This window comes from Phodopus roborovskii, unplaced genomic scaffold (assembly GCF_943737965.1).
Source record: "Phodopus roborovskii unplaced genomic scaffold, PHOROB, whole genome shotgun sequence".
NCBI classification, from domain to species: Eukaryota; Metazoa; Chordata; class Mammalia; order Rodentia; family Cricetidae; genus Phodopus; species Phodopus roborovskii.
In genome coordinates this window covers 1,324,668-1,343,929 of record NW_026126629.1, presented here as the reverse complement: position 1 = coordinate 1,343,929, position 19,262 = coordinate 1,324,668, and the positions used below count along the sequence as shown (strand labels likewise).

The following is a 19,262-nucleotide window of genomic DNA, read 5'->3' as shown; positions in this document are numbered from 1 at the left end:
GGGAAATCAAACATGAGATAGACACAGTGTTTTGTTCAGACTCCCAGGTGCTGAGCAAGTAGCGCACAGAAACTCTATCATGAAAGAAATACCTAGTGAATTTGTGAGCAGTGTCAAATAGGCTAATTGAAGGTCATGGAGTCCACCTTGACCTCCAGCCACACACAGTGGGAGCTTGTTTCAGGAAATTTAGAGAGAGATGGCAAAGCCCAGGCTGAGAGGAATTGGCAGGTTATGGCCACTTCTCAGATCCAGTTCAGTTGTCTGCAGAGTGAGGCTGCTGGTGCCAGTACCAGAGAGCTCCTAGGACAATTGGGAATAGAGGGAACCATAGATTCTTCATGGCACCTAGTATGTGATAGGTACCTTATGAATAGCACTTCTAACCCTGTGCATGTGTGTTCAAAACAGTAAGGAAGTTGACCCAATCTAGACATTTCAGCAGTGGTCCTTAATGTGCTAGCCAGGTCTCCTCTAAGTCCAGGCTTCTTTCTATCCAACATGAAGCAAAACTCTGAGGAGTCACTTTCAGTATATTTCTGTGTCCAGAATTTTGACCTCAAAGATAGTTTCCATTACACTTAGTGTATTTTTAGCATTTTGTCTTTCATTTACACATGCTCTTTAGGACACCTCTTCATTAATTAAAATATTAGTTAGGGCTGGGATGTAGATCAGTGTTAGAGTGCTTGCCTAGCATGTATGTGACCCTGTGTTTACAGAGTCTAAAAATAGTGGATGGATGGATGATAGATAGATAGATAGATAGATAGATAGATAGATAGATAGACAGACAGACAGGTTTATGGTAGGCAGACAGACATGTAGTAGGTGACAGATGATAGATAGATGATAGGTAGGTAGATAGATAGATAGATAGATAGATAGATAGATAGATAGATAGATAAAACTGTGCCTAACATTACAATCAGTTACCCAATCAGCCACCAGGTTTTAAATGATTTCCATAAGTAAATTTCTGAACCAGGAGTTGTAGACAAAAGACTTTAGCTGGGCATAGTGGTACACACCTTTTAACCCAGTACTTGGGAGGCAGAGGCAGGAATATCTCTGTGAGTTCAATGCCAGCCTGGTCTACATAGTGAGTTCCAGAACAGCCAGAGCTACACAGAACATATCTCAATTTTTTTCTAAATAATGTACATATATGACAAACATATACATATTTATTTAATGTCACACACACACACACACACACACATGCACTCACCCATACATAAGTGCACCATAGACGTTACTATCTATAGTGCCTTAATAAAGAGAACATTTGAGACTTTCTGGCTTAGTGTTTCCAGTGACTGATACTGTCTGCTTGGTCTCCACTATTAATGGGAACCAATTTTCTATGCTGCTTCCGATCTCCACATTTATGTTGTTACATTAGCCACCTGAAATTGACCATGGTGGGTTTTCTGTACTATCAACATTAGCCATACTAAGAAGAAATTTGTCTATTATTGTTATTTGGGAGTTGTGTTATTGTTGTCTTTTCAGAGGGAGGCAGAGATGAATCAAGCTACCTACATGGTAGCTAAGATAGTGCCAATGTTAGATACTGTAAAACTTTGGCATTAAGTGCCCCAAACACATGTGAGAGGATCATTGCTTCTGAACTCTCTTTTTGTCTCTGTCTTTACATCAAGGATAATTTTTCTTCTTAGTCTGACCACATTTTATGCTTCCCTAACATTCACATGTTTTTTATTTCATTAAGAATTTTACTACCAAGCCATTCAAAAGAGGAATGCTAAGTAAATGCACCAGAAATGGGCCATAGGATGTAGCCACAGTTAGGAAGGTGGAACAGGTACAAGTTTGGAAGCACAGAAACTGTTCTCCACTCCCCATTTGCCAAATAACTGGAAATGAGGCCAGAGGACATTGCATGGCCCCCATAGTCCCAGAAACCTCCTGTCTCTTTAACTGAGAAGAAAGCAAGAAGAAAAATCTCCATATGTAACAGTCCTAGACTGGTGAGCATGGCAGGGCTGGCCCAGACAATTCATAGCCTGAGCTAAGGAGACAGTTCAGTCAGTAGTGCTGGCTACACACACGTGAGGACCTCATTTCCATGCAAAAGCCAGGGGTGGTGCCCCATGCTTCTCAGTTCTCGAGAGGCATTGACCACCCAGCCTACCTAACCAGTGAGCCCCAAGTCCCAGTGAGATGGCTCAAAACAAGACGGTCAGTATCCAAGGAGCAGCACTTGAAGTCGACCTCTGGCACATGCCATGAACACACACACCATACCTCAAGTTCAAGTGTAAGAAGCCTAAAGAGAAGGGAAACATCAGGGTCAATGGCAACCCTTTCATTTCAGAAGGTGACTGTAAGAAAGAGCTCAAAGCAACCACTGAACTAGAGTGTTCTGTGGGTAGGAAGTTTGGGGATTAAGTTGCCAAGCCTATCTCTCAGGACAAGGTTGGGGGCTAAATGACAAAAAAAAGCAGGTGGGTTTTATATGACAATCAGCAGGGCTGGGTCTTTGAGCTAAACTGGGGATGTGTTGCCCTTGCAGGAGGCAGTTGGCTTTTAGGGGTATATTAAGGTTGGTTCCTGAAGAACAGAAATCTGCCATACAAGATTCTGACAAATGCTGAATTTATGCTTGTTTGCCCAAGAACAATCCTTCTTCTATTTCCCCATGAGAGTCCTTTGTTTAGGACATCGTTACTAGCACTGCCATTTGGGGGGCCCACTTTGGACCTGACAGTTACTGTTCAGTGGATTCAGCAGAGTCTTTGCTGAATCTGGACACAGAGCAAGGCATGGCTCCTGTCTTCATGGAATTTGAGCCCTATTCAACTTCTACTTGTTGAGGGATGTTCAAGGGGAAAAGCAAAACCCATAAACAGCAGGGGCAGACCATGTCCCCACTTCTAGTCAACATAAGTAGCTTTCATACTTGCTTGGAAAGTCTACATAATTACAACTTTGTGATTCACAGCTCTGAGTTTCTAAGATGCACGTGTGTCAGCGAAATAGACAAGCTGTGAAGCAGTACAGTGTGACCTTTAGGAGAGCAAGCCATGTAGGTCAGTCCCTGCTGTGGCTAGCTGTGGGTCTTCTAGGGAAGCCCCTTAAGCTCCCTGAGTCTACTTTCCTCATCTGGCTGTGTGTTGTTCATCAAGATCAGCAGTGACCCTTTGCTCAGCCTTAACTAGAATAGACTAGGTGTACAAGGATGATTGAATTCTTCAGGCTTAGCAGCATGGAGAGAGGGTGGGTCTAAAGGAGTCCTTGAGTCTTGTCAAATTCCTGTCTGAGCAGGGAGGATTAGAACAGAAGTGAGGGAAATTGGAAGGAAAAAAATGGGTCTTTTTGGCTCAGACATCTGTTCAAAACCCCCTGGGGGTGGGGAGGATTGAGAACATACTCTCCCTAGATGTACTCTCTGAGCACAGCATCCCAGCATAGGAGACAGAATCATTCTTCTGCAAATAAGGCTCCAGGTCCTGAGCAGGGTGTAGAATGGGATGCTTCTGCTTTAGTAGAGATGGTTGCCTACCTCCTGTCCAGCTCCCCAGCAGTGCTACAGCCCTGTGCTTAAACAAAGGCAGGGTCTCAGAGTGGTGTGTTGGCACGGTCTGTGGGAGCATTGTTACCCTCACTCTCACTATAGCAGTTGACTTAGTTCCAGTTTCTATTGCTATGACAAAACACCGTGATAAAAAGGCAAACTGTGGAGGGAAAGGTTTATTTGGCTTACACTTCTGCATTTTAGATCATCATTGAAGGAAGTCAGGACAGGAACTCATGCAGGGCAGGAACCTAGAGACAAGATATAATGTAGAGGTCATGGAGGTACTGCTTACTGACTTGTTTACCCTCCTTTCTTATAGAACCCAGGATCACCAGCCCAGGGATAGCACCACCCACAATGGGTTGGGCCCTCCCATCAATAGCTAATTAAGAAAATTCCTTACAGGCTTGCCTACAACCTGATCTTATGGAGTCATTTTCTTAACTGATACTTCCTCCTCTCAGATGACTTCAGCTGTGTCAAGCAGACATAAAACTAGCCAGTTTCATGTAGTTAAATAGTAGTTAAATCACAGCTAATGTTTATGAATATGCACAGAAACCAAGGATTCACTGATTAGCCCTGCAACTGAGGCTCGGTATTTTGTGTGCAGAAGCTTGGGGAGAAGCCAGGGGACTCCCCTACCTTCTCTTAGCCCTCTAGAGTTCTGAAGTGGTCCTTGAGGTGCATCTCAGAATATCTACTATAGTTACACAGTTATTTATGAAATCTTGTTTGTGAGGAGTAAAAGACATATGCTTTTGGCTCACCATAGCCTTCATTTAATTTTTACCTATATGCTATAGCAAAAACGTAACAATGGCCACAATGAAAACCATCACTCACAAATAAGGAAAGTGGAGCTCAGAAAAGCAATCTATGTGCAAGTGTATTACAGTAGATGATCGTTGGCTGCCAAACCAAAGAAGCTCCAACCCAACTCTCCCATCTTGGCTGTGTGTTCCATGGAGCACCGTAGATCCCTGGAGCCCAGTCTTCACATTCCCAAAATCAGGAAACATGTCTCAATAATGAAGAGTGCAAACTAGGCACCCAAATAATATGCATAGGTAAATCTGGCCATAATTTCTACATGAGAGTGTATCCAGTATTAAGTTCATGACAAGACAGAAACTAATTGCTCTTTCCAAAGACATAGTATCTGAGAGAACAGGAGTAAAAATTGAAATGTGGCCAATATTCTGTTTTCTGTTATCTGAGGCTTTTTAAAATGTATTCTCCATTTGTAGGCCATTCAGGCAACTTTTGTATGTATGTATGTTTCAATTTTTTTCTCAAGCACCAATTCTAAAAGCAATTAATCATTTTTTGAGCCAGGAACTACTTGTGAGAGAGTGTCAATGTCACAGTTCTCAGGCAGCACCCATACTTGGGCCTTCCTTGAAACAAAGTGGAAAATGAGCCTTGTGAGTGTGTGTATCCATGTATCATTGTGAGGGGTGTGTGTGTGTGTGTGTGTGTGTGTGTGTGTGTGTGTGATTTGTGGTAAGACACACATGGCCAATTGCACTGTTTTACCTCTTTTCTGGTATACAGTTGGACTGTTAGACTTCGTGTTGTTAGGCAGGGATCACCTCCTCTGTCTGCAAAGCCCCTTTCATCTTCAAACCTCAGATCTGCACCTCTTTATGCCACACTTGATTCGGTGCTCATGGGGACCAGAGCACTTCACAATTGGCCCAGCATGCCCTTGATCTTTGGCAAGCAATAAGGACATTTCATCCCCTCCGGTGGCACAGCTCTGAGAACCCATCCTGCTGCCTCTGATTCCACACACACTTCAGGGATGGTGTTTTTCTCCAGGCCTCAGGAAGCATTGGAAGGGGTTTTCACTGTAATTGTCACTTGGCCCCAGGCAGGAGCCACTGAGGCTTGCTCAACTGCTCACCCGCACACACAGTCCCAGTACATCCCGCCCACTCGCACATTCTGTTTCACCCAAGCAGTCAGTCCCTCGGTTGGCACTCAGTACACATTCCTCTTCCCAAGACGCACTTGGAGCATACAGACTAGGACTGGGGGGTGGCCAAGTGTTGCTTTTGCCTTTGTAGAGGGCACACGCTCCATCCAAGCCACGACTCCATTGAAGAGAAAGAGGCACCAAAAAAGTGACTTTCCAAAAGGAGACAAACTTCCCATAAAATGCCCTTCTCCACTAGAGTGTTACCAGTTCTACACTTGCTTTGCTTGTTTGTTTTTTTAACAATTCATCATAAAATTAATGTAAAAACATACCTCAAAAAATAAAATAGTGAGGCCAGTCAGATAACTCTTACTACTGAGCCTGAGAACCTGAGCTCAGACCTGAGAACTCACACAGAGAAAGAAAAGCACTGACTGCCCCAAGTTGTCCTCTGACCCCCACACACCCACCATGGCACACATGCATACAAGCATGTACATATATACATAAGTAAATTTAATAAATTTTGATGAAACCATAAAGAAGTAGTCAATTTATCAACTTAACAAAAATAATAATACATCTCTGACCTGCCATTCCCTAGCATTTTTATCAGAGAGATCCATTAGAGCCAACTCAAGGGACTAGGGAAACAGCTCAGAGTGCAAAGTGACTGTTGATTAAGCATGAGGACCTGAATTTAGACCCCCGGCAGCCATGAAAAAGTGATGTATATCTCCAGTATTGGGCAAGGAAGAGGGTGGCGGATCCCTGAGGCTTGCTGCCCTGCTAGTTTTATCAAAATGACAGACTCCAGGTTCCAGTGAGAGACCCTGCCTCAAAACATAGGTGGAGGACAATAGGGGAGGGCACTGAGTATATCTCTGGCCTCTACACACCCATGCATCACACACACACAGAGACAGAGGCAGGGACAGAGATGTCTTTTTTAAAAATCAATTTCTTTTACCTTATAGATAACTACTAGTCATATGTGACTATTTTCCTGGTTTTTGCTTTTTTTGTTTCATTTATGCATTAAAACATGGTGTTAATATGTAGCCTAGACTGGCTGTACACTTGTGATCGTCCTACCCAGATATGCGACACTGCATCCCGTTTATGTGCATATTCCTTACTGGTCAAACTTAGCTATAACTGCTCTCCCTCCTTCCATGCAGCTTTTCCTCCCTTTACCACCTCTCCCTCCCCCTTCCTCCTAGGTGTAGCAGTACTGCTTCCTCCTTACAGCTTTATAGCTGTACATCATAGCTGTTGGCCTTTATTTCTTGTTTTCTCCACAAAATGAGATTGCTGACACCCAAACTATTTTTTCCATATTTCAAACTCTAGCAGGGAACAGAGTAGCATATTTCTCCATTCTTATTTTTCAGTAACTGTCAATGTCCTAAGTCTAGACCACTGACAGATAGACCTTACCATAATAATAAAAATTGTCTGTCTGAGCTGTCCTCAGTAGTCACTACCTGTAGCTCACTGAGGCTGAAATGTGTCATGTGCACAAAAGTACTTTAAATGTTCACATTTAAGTCATCACACATAGCTGTTGAGTGGTGCAGGCTACAAGCAACCTCGGTATCCAGCCCAATGAGGAAGGACACCTGCTTCCCCAGCAAAACTGAGAGTGATGGCTGACACAGCATTCTTCCTGAGTCTCTTCTGATAACTCAACATCTCTGTGAGGAAATCCATTGTTCCCATTTCGCAGATGAGAAAATTGTGATTAACCTGTCTCATGAGTTGGTTGGACTAGAACTTGGCCACATATTTTAACTCCAGAGCCCCTGGTCTAGACTGCTTCAATTCCCAATGAGTTATCCCTACAACCCTTCTCGGGTTCATTATTCTGCTGCTCAGGGTCCTAGCTTCCCTCTGGCTAACCAGAGAAGTGAATATGACAGACATAGTATTTAGTTATATGCCATTCCATTCCATTTGTGCCCTAAAATGAAAGCATGAGAACTGGAAGTGAGGGGAGAATTTGGGCAAATGTAGAAAGTCTTGAAAACTGGCAGCTGGGCTCCCTGCCCATTCACAAGGCACTTGTTCTTTTGAGCTGGTAATTCCAACAGCAGCAGGACATCAGCCAGCATGTCTCTATACTCATACCACCCTGAAGGCACTGCCCTTGCCTGATCTTGAAAGCTAAGCAGGGGTGGGATCTGAATAGCACTGGGATGGGAGAACAGCTAGTGTGTGATGAGAGTTCACCATGACCCTTTATGATATCCCTTGAGCAATCCCCACAATAGCCTGAAGAGTTCAATGGGCAGTGGAGGGTTGCTAGGAGAGTTAGTGTGGTGGCTTCTAAGAGACACCCAAAACTCTGACTGGCACAGGGAAAGGGCCTGACATAGGCAGCCTTTGCCAAGTCTTCCTGCTGGCCATGCTCCATTTTCTGCTCCCTGTGTAGATAGATGCTTTTTATCTATCTTGAATGGTTTTTATTTCCTTCTCCTGATAACTATAGTTTTTTCCTAGATACTTATTTCCAGAACTTGAATGAATACTAAACTATTAATAGCATTTTTTTATTTACCTCTATTTATAATCCTCTCAAGGTGTAAGGAATGCTTCCTGTCCCACATTCTTCCTAGAACCTGAGTCATATGCCCTCTGAGAGTCACATTTTTAAAATCTGGAAGGAATCTAAGGAAAAAACAATTAATCTGATCTTCATTATAATAGATAAGGAAATGAAGCCAGCAGGCTAGGCAGCTAGCCAAAGCCTACCAAGTAGTTAATGGTCAGCATAGGATTGAAAATTAGTGTTTTCTAATTCTTTTCACACACTGCACTATCTTGCCCTTAAGTTGGTCCTAATCCACAAGAGAGAAAATTCCTTCTATAAATTAGAACATAGTAAGTTTGTCTGACTTTGGGAGCCACATGGTCTCTGCCATGGCACCTCAGCTCTGTCCTTTGAGCACAAAAGCAGCAACAGACAATGTATAGATAAATGGACACACATATATAAATAAAGTTTTATTTATGAATGTTGAAATGTCAATTTCAACAGTTTTCATCTCTCAGAATGTATCATTCTTCCTTTTATTTTCTTTCAACTGCTTTAAAATATGAAAGACATTTCAATTTATAGAATATTGAAAATCAGGCAATGGGATGAATTTGGCCGGTAGACCAGATTGGCCAATGGAAACCTATTTGGTATAGCCGACTCCCTTGCAGCTAACCTTGAGTGAGTTAAGCCATGATAGTAATGTGGAAAGGCATTTTTGAGTGCTTGCTGCATGCCAGGTACTCTCCTAGCACTTCATGTGATGCCAGCCTGCTTGCTCAGAAAGGGACACTGTTCATCCTCATGTTCTGCAGTTGCAGATGAGATTAAATGATTAATTTAATGGAAGGCTAAATGATTCCCCAAACCATAGACCCATAATGAGGGCAGTTGGTGATCCAGCAGCACCCCTTGGAACTCCTGGGAACTGTTTGCCCTTTCTGAGCTTTGATATCCCAATCTGTGATTAATTGGACTATTAGATATAAAGTGCCCTGCTCAGTGTTCTATGCACACATGCCCCTAGATAACTCCAGTCATTTGAATGAGATGTCTCTACACAGTCTTGAGTATTTGAATACCCACTTCCCAGTCACTAACAGAGTTTGGATGGGCTTAGAATGTATGGCATTACTTGAAGAAGCACGTCACAAGGGGTGGACTTTGAGGTTTCAAAGGCCATATACCATTCCAAAATCCTGTCCTAGTGCATCATAAATTCCCCCCACAGTGTACTTCTTGGAAATAAATGCATTGGGTAATGCTGAAGAAATATGAGGAAAAAGTGGTACCTTACTCAATGGATTAGTTATCTATTGTTAGATAGCAACCCATGCCAGCATCATTGGCTCAAAGTGATCATTGCACCAGAAACAGTGGTGCACACCTATAATTCCAGCAATTGAGAAATAGAGGTGGGAAGAGCTCATGATTATCTTAACTGCAATAGTCAATTTGAGTGGCCCCTGGGCTACATTAGACCCTATCTCAAAAGAAAATAAAAACAAGTAATAATTTTGCTCACAGTTTTGTGGGTTTGTAATCTGAGGCTTCCAATGTGGGAAGGGGTGTGGGACAGGAAGCCCTTTGACTCTGTCACTGGAGCTGTACCCTTGGCTACATTTGGCAGGTAGCTGAGCTGACACGCTACTGGATGTCCTCTGCTTGTGTGGTTTCTCTCTCTCTCTCTCTATCTCTATCTCTCTCTCTCTCTATCTCTCTCTCTATCTCTACCTCTATCTCTCTCTCCATGCAGCTTCCTTTTCCCCTAGTGAGGGATCTCATCCTGCCAGGCTTTTTCATGTGATTGGAGTTTCTCCACACTATGATAGCCTTAGGATGGTGCCATTTAAATGGCAGCTGGTTTTCAAGAGTAAAAACACAGAAGCCTCCAGCATTGATCAAGACTCCAATCAGAATGGACACTGTGCCAACTCTTCCACATGCTAATTGTCAATGCTGGTACAGGCCAAACAAACCTGGATTCATGGGGAATGGAGACATAGACTCCAATCCTCAATGGAGGAACAGTGAGCATGGAGAGCGGGAAGCAAGATTAATGGCAGGAATCCTTGAAAACAAGTAAAACGGTGTGAACTGGACCTCAGGTCTACGATCCAATATTAAGATCTGTTAAGTCACATGGTCTGTGGTGACCTCTCTATGAGGTTATACCTGAGCAGGAGATTCAGAGGAAAAGACTAGCCCTCATCCTAGGGTGTGCCAGTGGAAAGGGAGTAGGAGTTAGAAGCAACCATATCCAAGAATGAGATAATGTCAGGCCTTGCCCACTAGCACATGTAGCCAGTTGTTGCCCTGACTCCATCTCCATTAATTCCACTAATGTTTTATGCAAACTAAGGGGATTAGTGTAAGTAAAATGCATGAAACAGTGTCCTGCATGTGTCAGGCATGTATAAGATCCCTTTCCTAGGCTAGGAAGATGGTTTGGGTGATAAGATGTGGAGAGGGGATGGCAGAGACAGGTGGATTCCTGCAAGCTCACAGGCCATCTAGCCTGGCCTACATGAGACTTTGTCTCGAAAGTTTTGAATGTGTCTGAGGGCCAACATTGAAAGTTGTCCTCTGTCCTTCCTGACAACACACACACACACACACACACACAGTGCACACCTGGCCCTCCACCTGCATGTGCACCTATATATGCACACAGGTTTTAATATATGTATTTTTTATTTAATAAACTGTAGGACACATGCTCACACACACACATACCACACACACACACACACACACAGGTGTTCAAGATGAGGTTGTCCTGTTAATATTGCCATAACTCTTCCTTTACCAGGGAGATAATTGATGCTTAAAGAGGTTAATTTCCCGGCCCACCCTGGCAGGTGACAAAACCAGATTGCTGAGTCGTCAGCCTCCTGACCCCCCTACTTTATGTGAACAGGGACCCTAATCTTTCTCATATGTGCAGTAAATGCCAGTTCCTTTAGAACTCAGAGATCTTCCTTGTACTTTTTTTTTCTTTATTGTCCTCTCAGAATGCTGTAGGTCAAAACCTACTTCTAGAAACTTCCAGAAACCTCTAACTTGAGTTAAGAGTATCCTAACAAAAATCCTTTCTTCCGGTAGTTTTTTCTCCAGCCAACACTGCACAATTAGTGTTGAGGAAAGAGAAAGAGAATCTTCTGTTTAGCTATGGACTCTACTTTCTAGGGCCCGTGAGATGGCTCAGGGAATAAAGGAACTGCAGTCAAGCCCAAGGACCTGGGATTATTCCTGGAATTTACATGGTGGAATGTTGTCCTCTGACTATGCGGACACCATGGTACCATGTGCTCTCTCTCTCTCTCTCTCAATCAATCAATATAATAAGAGTTTGTAAAGACCCTGTGTTCCATATATGAAGAAAACGATGAATGAAAACCTAAACTAATGAGATAAGATTATTTTAGGGATGAATTAGATATGATCAAGTCACTATCTTACTGAACTGCCTTGACTTCATTGACATTTTTAAGATCACCTGTGTTGAAGTGAGAAAGGCAAGAAGCCATCAAATCCCCCAACTAGCCCTTGAGCTCAGTGTCCCTAGCCCTTTGAGGTGGTGGAATGGTCAGCAGTTTCAAAGCAAAGGCAGAGAAGGCGGCAGGGAGTTCTTATGAAGCCCATCAGGCAGGGGTGGAGTCCATTCACACAGAATAAATCACTCCCTTGGTTTGTTTTAAGAGACTGTGGGGAGAAAGGGAAGCCTAAGCACTAACTAATGCAGTCATCTGCGTTCGGGTTTCTTTTTTTTTCCATCTTTGAGTTTTGCCCACCAGATTTCTGTTTGAAAAAGAAAAAAAACAGGGGGGGGGGACCTAATCCACTTTTTTTGTCTGTGCATTGATTTAATAGTATCAAACCCTGAGGTCCTCATGGTCTGCACCTGGGTTGCTTTTTCCCTTAATGAAGCAGGAGAAGTGGTTTAAGCCCCTGCCGGGCTCCCTGTCAAAGCTACACAATGATTAACTCAGGTCCCCTTATTAGGAATGGGCTGAAGAAAATCCCTTAGTCATCAGCATTGGTGGGTGTTCAATGAAAAGATTACCTTGGGCACCTGAAAAATAATGGAAGTGCTCAATAGAGGACCATTAAGCCCGTCTACACACACTAAGTCAGGTGGAGCGTTGAGGTAATTAGCTGTGACATGGGAGCCAAAGAAACACTTTTGGACCTTCTGCCCTGCCTGAGTCAGTCCTATGATTATTTACATACCTATGTATTTTTTTCTTTAGTTTGTATCTACACATAGACACAGACACACAGACACAGACACACATGCACACAGACACACAGACACACACAGACACACACAGACACACACATACACACACACATACACACACACACACACACACACACACACACACTGGTTTTTAAAACTACTAGGATAGAGTTGAGAAAAAAATCTGCTGAATGACAAGTCCAAAATGTGACAGCAAGTCCTATTGGTTCTTCTCTTAGCTTGGGGTTTTCAGCGGTAGAATGTTAATAGGGCCCCCTATTCAGAAGGTTCAGATAGGGATCAAATAGAGCATGTAATAATTTAATCTCATTAATTAGTAAACACTCAGAATTAAGATTTAACCTATCATTATTGTTAGATGGCCCTGGATTGTTGAGTATTTGGAGAGATTGTGTGGTCAGGGATCATGAGCATGTGGCTCAACATCGCAGCCCTTGCAGCCTTTGGTCTATAGTGACTTTAGTCTCATGGGACAGTGATGTCCCATGAGAAGGGCTGATCACAAAGCAGAGTCCCAGAATTGTAGGACCAGACAAACAAAGCCAAACTTCCTGCCTCTCCTTTGAGGGTGAGTGAACTGTACTCAAAAGCGATGCACACCTTGTATCTGAAGGCAAGTCCTTCTTGCTTGTCTCCTGTACCATCACGTGGCTGGGTCCCAGGAAAGGGAGGTAGTTCCGCTAAGCATATAACTGAGGCAGGAGCCTACGAAAATACTCAGTGTACTTGGAAACACTTTTATGTGCTTTGAGGACTAACTGGATCCTGCCATCCTGAGAATGAGCTCAGAGACTGGATGGTACCCCAGCTTCTTTTTCATAGCAAGAAATTGCCACAGGTTATAAACTATGGAGTAAAGCTACCACCAGCAGAGTGAGGAGCACTGGCTCCCTCCAGTAAGCCACTTTTCCCAGCAGGCCCAGTAACAATAGCTTTTCTTAGTACTTTTAGCATGATTGGATGTACTTGGCTGGGTTGTCTCATTTAGTCTCTGGTGTCCCTTTGAGTAATGTTATTACTACCCCATCCATTTACAAAGGAAGCTCGAAGGTACCAAGCTAGAAGATGGGCTAAAAGCCAGCCTTCTAACCCAGCCAATCTTGAACCCATACTTTTGGACACTGGGAAGGCTTCTTTTAAAGTTAAAAAAGAAAAGATGTTAAATATATATGCATTCATATTCTTTTTTAATTTATTTATTTTATATAACCAAGTCCATTTAAATGAAAACAAACATTTATAGACAGTATTTGGGAATTTGGGCGTCGTTCTTTCCAAACTACTTCCTGCTGGTAAGGGGCACTGTCATGGGGGAATCCTGGCTGCAGTCTGTAAGGCTGCTTTGTCCAGCTGTTTTGAATGTAGGATCACCTGGTACTCTGTTTCAGGCGGTCTGGCTTGATCAAATCACATTAGTCTGAAAGGAATCCACAGTTTTTCATTTTCTGTGGAAACAAAAATAGAAATCCTTTTCCCCAGTAACTTGTCCTTGAACTTAAATTTTGGAGTCAAAGCATTTTGTTATTTAATTTATTATTATTTTACATGTCGATCCCAGTCCCTTCTCCCTCCTTCCCTCCCTCCCTCTGATCCTCCGTCCCTCCCTCCCTTTTACCCTTTCTGCCCTCTCACATGCACCCTAACCACCCTCCCATCCCATCCCCCCATCCCAGTTCCATATGTAGGGGAATGCCATCCAGTTGGGGTCATGTAGGTCTGACAGGTCATATGAAATAGGGACTAGGGCTTCTCTCCTGTCTCTAGGTTAAGGCAGTTATCCCTCCATGGGGGATGTGTTAGCAAGGTCCTTTTGTGCACCAGGGATACATCCTGGCTCCACTGTCTGAGGTCTCTTAAACTGCTCAGTCCTTCTGGCTGAGACCCATATTCAGGGGGGCCTGAGTCAGTCCCATGCTGGCTTCTCAGCTATAAGTCTGGTGGCCCGTTAGCTCCTCCTTGTTCAGGTAAGCTGTCTCTATGTGTTTCTGCAACCTGGTCTTGTCCTCTCCATCTTACGCATTCATATTCTTACACATACACGTACACATACACTTTTGATAACTACTAATGAAAAATTTCTTAAAGAAAGAAGTTCCCTTTGGAAGAAAATCTCTTCTCTATTAAAGAATATATATCATGTATCATGGAAAATAGTCTTGGGTAGACTAGGAGAGTTGTCGTTTATCTGATTCAGAGACAATGTCTGGTTCGTTCTCCAGATAATCATGGTTTTGTATGTGTATGTATTCATTGGGGGTGCACGTAGAAGGTTTCAAGTGAAGGCCAAAGGACAACGTCACATGTTATTATTTGGGCACTATCTACCTTTTAAGATAGAGTCTCTTCATTGGTTGGCCTGGAACTCATTGGTTGGCTAGGATCACTGACCAGAGAGACCCAGAGGTCCCACTGACTCCGCCTCTTCCACGAGGGCTATGTGGATCAAACTCAGGTCTCTGTGCTTGGAAGGCAAAAATTTTAACAACACAGCTCCAAAGCCAGCATACTTGAATTTTGTGCAGATGAATCCAAAGTCCTATGGGTTGGGGGGATCTGGTTGTTCTTCACTACCCAGAGTGCAGCAGGCCTAAAGACATGAAACTAAAATGAACTGTCAAAGCCTGCACTACTGTCATTACATCAGAAAGGCGTTCTGGGGGAAGAGTCTAGATTCTACTCCTGTTCCTTCTCAACTTTGATTTAGAAAAAAGAGAAGGGGAGAGAGGAGATTAAAGAGGAGAAGGAAGAGGAGTTGCTGACCACTTTCAACCTCACCAAGAGGCCAGAATTAGAGTAAGGGGAAGCAGTCTGGAAGGTGCCCCTTGCCTGGTAAAGAGACAGGTCTGCAGCATTTTTCCTAGTGAAGGGGCGATATCAACCACAGAGATGGCCAGTCTCTGATGGGAATATGCTTGCTGGGCATGCTTTCTGGGGCCCCATAATTTCCTTCACTCACCCTGATTCAGTGTTTTGAAACTGCCATAATGAAGTTCCTCCATCCTGCATGTATTTTTTCATCAACTACAAGAAGGTTCTAGGTTTTAATACTTGCCCAAGCAAGTTAACTTGTTTCACTTTCCTTCTAGGCTCCAGGCTCCCTTCATCTTCACCCTCAACATCTTCTCTAAAGTTTAATGACCAGAACCCAAAACAATAATCTGCCTCCTTCCAAATAACAATAGAAGTACAATCTTCTATTTTTTTCTATTATAATGGGGATGAGAAAAGATCAGCAAGACCTGGTAGATGGCCAGATAAAGAATAAGCTGAGCTGGATGATGGTGGTATCCACCTTTAATCCCAGCACTTGGGAAGCAGAGGAAGATGGATCTCTGTGAGTTTGAATCCATCCTCATCTACAGAGGAAGTCCCAGGGCAGTCATGGATATACAGGGGAAAAAAAAACCCTGTCTCAAAAAACACACAAACAGAGCTGAGAAGACTGATGACCTGAGCTCACTCCCCAGAACCCATGTGAAAGCCAGGTTCAGCAGCATCCTCCTGTGGTGCCAGTAATGGAAAGGCAGAGACAGGAGGGTTCCTTGAACTTACCAGCCAGCCATTCTAAGCAGATTATTAAACTCTGGGGTCGGCAAGAGATGCTGTCTCAAAAACGAATTAAGTAGAAATTGATCAACAGAAACACCTAGTGTTAACATCTGGCCTACACACACACACACACACACACACACACACACTGGGCTAGACTGGAGCTGTGCAAGTATAAGGGTACATGAAGTTTCCCTTCATGTCACACTCTTGCCTCATCTCCCCAAAGAAACAGAATTTGACTGGTGTCACTCTCTAGATTGGAACTGTGTGTCAGTGGTAAACGGAGAGTAGGCGTGTTTAAAGGTTGATCATTTCAGCTGTAGCAAAACTCCCACCAACTGCCAAGCTTCAACTTGACAGAGCAAAGGAGGTGATTTCTCACTGAGAACAGCTCTTTTGCCAGCACCCGCTCTGACCACTGTTGCTTCAGCTCTTAGAGCCTTCTCTTCCCTGAGCATTGAGAAGACAACAAATTCCAGAGGGGTAGCCTGGGCTCAGAGCACTGCATGCACCTCTGGCTTCACTACCTGGTTCCTGAGAGCATGGACACGCAAATTCCTTAAGCTTGAGCCCATCAAGATAGTTTGCAAAGTAGAAAATATCGCCTAGTAATGTGTAGATATCATCGTACATGGAGAAAATGGGAACAACCACATTTTCGCTTGATTTGTTAGATTTTGGAAAGGATTGGAATGGACAGATTTAGGAAGGAATCACTTTATGGAAGTTTCTTTATGGACTAATAGAAGGTTTTTTTCTCCCAGCAGCCCTTACAATGGATTCGGCTCCAACCACTACTGTGTTGATCACAGCAGTGTTTCAGTCTGTCTGTTGAGTACTTGTTCCTCAGCCTCCCTGAAGCCAGCGCTGGTCACAAGCATTCCCTCTGGTCCCTTCCCTCCACAGTTTCCAAGCCAAGTAGCAGCTTAATGAAGACAGCTGAGCTCTCATAATATTCTGTAGATGTCATACACTGATAAAAAAAAAAGTAATACCAAATTATAATTGTGATTGAAGTCATTAAAAAGGCTTTGGGTGTGCTCTCAGAAAGTCTGTAGCAGAAGGAATCAAGATCCTGTGACCTTAATAGAGGAAGGAAAGTGCATTGGCACTCAGTAGCTAATGGATGTGTGTGTTTCCCACTTTAACGTTTACCACACACAGTCCCCCATTCCCTCATGTGATCAGATTTGCAGTCCTGCACAGTAGACAGTGTTATCACTCTGTTCCAGAACTCTAAAGGCAGGCCTAAGGGACCTGGCAGGCTCTTCCCATGGCAAAAGCAATTTTTGACAGTCAACGTGGCCCCCTTACCACCCTACACATGCTCCCTGTGTTTGTTCCTCAAACTCAGCTGGGTATAGATTTCCCAAGCACCTGGAGCTCATCCAGCTTTGCTTATAAGTGTTTAACTCCACTTGATTCTATCATTCTATGCATAGGACATCCCTGGACTTTGTGTGGATTCATGCCATGTCAGCAACTGAACCAGTCATGATTAGTATCTCCCTGGTGAGGCTCAGAGAGATGAAGTCACCAATATGTCTCACAGTTTGCATGTGGTATCACTGCATTTGAACTCAGATCTGAGTCCACACTCCTTGTTCCAGCAGTACACTCTGTCCCTCAAAAATGAATTTCATAGCCATTCGCTACTCTTTTCATATGGACTTTAAGTGCCTAAACCCAAGGGGCATATAGCAGCAGCTTCGGGACAGCTCCAAACGGTCTGCTTGAAAAATTTGTGGAAACCATGCAAGTCTTTCTAGACTGAGGTGTTCAACCACATTCCATCTTATTCAAAATCTGAACTATCAGGCATCAAACACAGAATAATTCAGGACAACCTGCAGCCAAATTATAAAATCTCAAGGTACCAGGAAGGCCAGCACTTTTGATTGTTAACTTGGACTTGAGAGCCCTCTCCTGGCTTGATAGTCACCACCACCTGCTGTAAAAGGCAGAGAGGGAAATTCTAAAGTCCTGTACCAGCTCTAGAACCTAGATGTAAAACTGCTGACTCTCTCTCAAAGAGTGGTCATAGCTTGAAACATATTGAAGGATTTTGCATTTTAGTCCTTTTTTTGTTTATCCGGGTCGGCTCCGTGTATAGACAGACATATCATCTAAATTCAGATGATGACCGAGAATACTTGCCTCATGTTGTACTCTCCTCTCTCTCTCCTCAGGTGAAGGCAGCTTCCAAATATGTGGATGTTCCTGTGAGTATCTGAACATCCATCATTGTTTGTGTTTTAGTTGTTTTTCTGTTTTCATTTGGGTTTTTGTGTTTTGGTTATTTGTTTTGGTTTTTATGAGACAGGGCCTTGCTCTGTACTCGTGGCTGGCCTAGAACTCCCTATGTAGACCAGGCTGACTTGGAACTCACAGAGACCCACCTACATCCATGCTGGAACAAAAAACACACCTACTATTTTTTTTTTGGCTTCACTTTCACCCATGAATATCTGAGCACTGTGTTTTGTTTGATTGTATCTGTTTCTGTGCTTTGCTTTGCTTTGCTTTGCTTTGCTTTCACAGTGGGTGCTATCTGCATGTCTTGTCCCCAGATTCCATATTTCTCATGTGGACTACCATAGACTAAGAGTAGGACAGTATTTTTCCTGTGTCAGGAAGGAAGGGCCAGTATGTGGGTTAACCCCGTTCCCTCTTATTTTTGTTTCTCTGGTTGCCCATATCTCAAAGTCCTTCTGCTTCTCCAGCACACACACCTTATGGTCCCGAGTTAGAAATTTCATCAAGAGTTCCAGTATTTTTTGGTATAAACAAATAAATTCTGAATTTGTTCATTTGGGGGTTAATCTGCAATTGTTTTAAGGAAAACTTACAAAACTGTTCATAATTAGTACTAGCCTCATTAATGAAAAGAGCCCTCAAAGTTCACAGAGAAGGTACTTGAAGTTGCCCAAAATTTACATTTAAATTGAGGTTAAGTGCTACACATGAATGCTAAAGTGTGGGATTACCTGAGATAAATCAGAAGGCATTTATAGACGGACTTTGCCCTGCCTATTAGCAAAATAAAATTGGAGAGATTTTTAAATATATTCCAATAAAGGGGGAAAGGAAATGATGCTGTTTCTTCCTTTCTAACAAAAGAGGAGTGAGTCTATTATAAAATATTAAATTTAGGAGCTTATCTCAACGGTCGCTGAGGGGCTGGTACCGAGCGAGTCGCGTTCTGAACGTGGTTAAGTACCCTCCTTGTTCAAATACTTATTTGTGAAAATTTGTTTTTTTCTGAAAGGATTTATATTAACATTTAAATTCATTTCCCCAGGAAGCTAAGTGTGTAATGGTTTATTGCCTTATTTCTCAAAGGAAGACAAAATGGAAAATTGGAGTGAACGTAGCATTAGCATGCATTTTGTTTGTTTAATGAAAGAATGTACAATCAATAATTATGTTTGAATTTATA

General features: G+C 43.0%; 1 protein-coding gene across 12 annotated transcripts in view; it reads left to right on the top strand.

The window, feature by feature from the left end:
- The window catches only part of Cadps (calcium dependent secretion activator), a 439,844-nt gene that overhangs the window by 375,090 nt on the left and 45,492 nt on the right, over window positions 1-19,262 (top strand). For all 12 annotated transcript variants that reach the window (XM_051206877.1, XM_051206873.1, XM_051206871.1 and 9 more), the window contains one exon: window positions 18,013-18,045. In XM_051206877.1, coding sequence (XP_051062834.1) covers window positions 18,013-18,045 — 33 coding nt within the window. The remainder of the gene's footprint in view (window positions 1-18,012; window positions 18,046-19,262) is intronic.